The 1,949-nt window shown below is 45.9% G+C and overlaps 1 protein-coding gene across 1 annotated transcript; it reads left to right on the forward strand.

Annotated features, from left to right (window-relative positions):
- Positions 1 to 326: 326 nt before the first annotated feature.
- LOC101587018 (26S proteasome non-ATPase regulatory subunit 11) lies at positions 327 to 1,949 on the forward strand. Its single transcript, XM_023706170.1, has 2 exons — positions 327 to 1,612; positions 1,729 to 1,949. The coding sequence occupies exon 1, from the start codon at positions 344 to 346 to the stop codon at positions 1,610 to 1,612; it is 1,269 nt and encodes a 422-aa protein (XP_023561938.1). The 5' UTR covers positions 327 to 343; the 3' UTR covers positions 1,729 to 1,949.

Genomic DNA, 1,949 nt, shown 5'->3' on the forward strand with positions numbered 1-1,949 from the left:
TGTTTAGTTTTCTTCTATCTCCTCATCTCTGTATTTCTTTTCTTCAATTTTAACTTTTGTACCAATACTATTTTCTTGTTTTTTACTTGTTTTCCCACTTTTTAAGCTTTTTTAAAAATTTGCTGTTCCCCTGTATTCTCCTCTTTTATACATTCCTCTCTCCTTTCATATTGACCTTCTGATCTTTCAATTCTATTGTAGTTTCTCTTCTTATTTTTACCTGCACCCTGCATTCCCTTACCTCTTGGCTACCTCGCAGCTACAAAAATAAATTGACAGATCCTGACAAACTTGTCAAATTTATCAAAAGAAAGGGGAAGGGGGACGGTGTGAGAGCGGTAAGATGGCGGCGGCAGCGGTGGTGGAGTTCCAGAGAGCCCAGTCTCTGCTTAGCACCGACCAGGAGGCCTCCATCGACATCCTGCACTCCATCGTAAAGCGTGACATTCAGGAAAATGATGAGGAGGCAGTTCAGGTCAAAGAGCAGAGCATCCTTGAACTGGGGTCTCTCTTAGTGAAGACTGGACAGGCTGCAGAGCTTGGAGGACTCCTGAAGTATGTTCGACCCTTCTTGAATTCCATCAGTAAGGCTAAAGCTGTCCGTCTGGTCCGATCCCTTCTTGATCTGTTTCTTGATATGGAAGCAGCTACAGGGCAGGAGGTCGAGCTGTGTTTAGAATGCATCGAATGGGCCAAATCAGAGAAAAGAACTTTCTTACGCCAAGCTTTGGAGGCAAGACTGGTGTCTTTGTACTTTGATACCAAGAGGTACCAGGAAGCGTTGCATTTGGGTTCTCAGCTACTTCGTGAGTTGAAAAAGATGGATGACAAAGCTCTTTTGGTGGAAGTACAGCTCTTAGAAAGCAAAACGTACCATGCCCTGAGCAATCTGCCGGAAGCCCGAGCTGCCTTAACCTCTGCTCGAACCACAGCGAATGCTATCTACTGCCCCCCTAAACTACAGGCCACCCTGGACATGCAGTCAGGTATCATCCATGCAGCAGAGGAAAAGGATTGGAAAACTGCATACTCATACTTCTACGAGGCTTTTGAGGGTTATGACTCCATTGATAGTCCCAAGGCCATCACATCCCTGAAGTACATGTTGCTGTGCAAAATCATGCTCAACACCCCAGAAGATGTCCAGGCTTTGGTGAGCGGGAAGCTTGCACTTCGGTATGCAGGGAGACAGACAGAAGCATTGAAATGTGTGGCTCAGGCTAGCAAGAACAGGTCACTGGCGGATTTTGAAAAGGCCTTGACAGATTACAGGGCAGAGCTCCGGGATGACCCAATCATCAGCACACACTTGGCCAAGTTGTATGATAACTTCCTGGAACAGAACCTGATCCGAGTCATTGAGCCTTTTTCCCGAGTACAGATTGAACACATATCTAGCCTCATCAAACTCTCCAAGGCTGATGTGGAAAGGAAATTATCACAGATGATTCTTGATAAGAAGTTTCATGGGATTTTGGACCAGGGTGAGGGTGTCCTGATTATTTTTGATGAACCCCCAGTAGATAAAACTTACGAAGCTGCTCTGGAAACAATTCAGAACATGAGTAAAGTAGTGGATTCCCTCTATAACAAAGCCAAGAAGCTGACATAGGTGAGTGCCAGCTCTGGGACCCACGACTGGGCAGCGCTGCCATCTGCCTGCAAGACTGAAAGCCTTCTAGTGCCCCTGCGGCCTCCCGATTGACACTGCCCTGTCTTCTCTTGCAGAGTTGGATCTGTAGCGGTCCTTTGGAGAGTGTGTGTGGCGGGAGAGTGAAACCTTGGGGGAAAGTGCTAGGAGATTCTTTTTTCTTTTTGTTCTACTTTTCGCTCAGAAAGTTTTTAAATCCTCATTTGGTGCATCTGTATTCCAGCCAATCGGTGTGCCAGTTTTCATGTAATCTACTGGCCCAACTTGGGAGTGGGGAAATTGCTTTAAAAAAAAAAAA

Source organism: Octodon degus, unplaced genomic scaffold (genome assembly GCF_000260255.1).
Source record: "Octodon degus isolate 3935 unplaced genomic scaffold, OctDeg1.0 scaffold00244, whole genome shotgun sequence".
NCBI classification, from domain to species: domain Eukaryota; kingdom Metazoa; phylum Chordata; class Mammalia; order Rodentia; family Octodontidae; genus Octodon; species Octodon degus.

Coding starts and splice junctions, on each gene's coding strand:
- LOC101587018 (XM_023706170.1), top strand. CDS start 344: ATGGCGGCGGCAGCGGTGGTGGAGTTCCAGAGAGCCCAGTCTCTGCTT.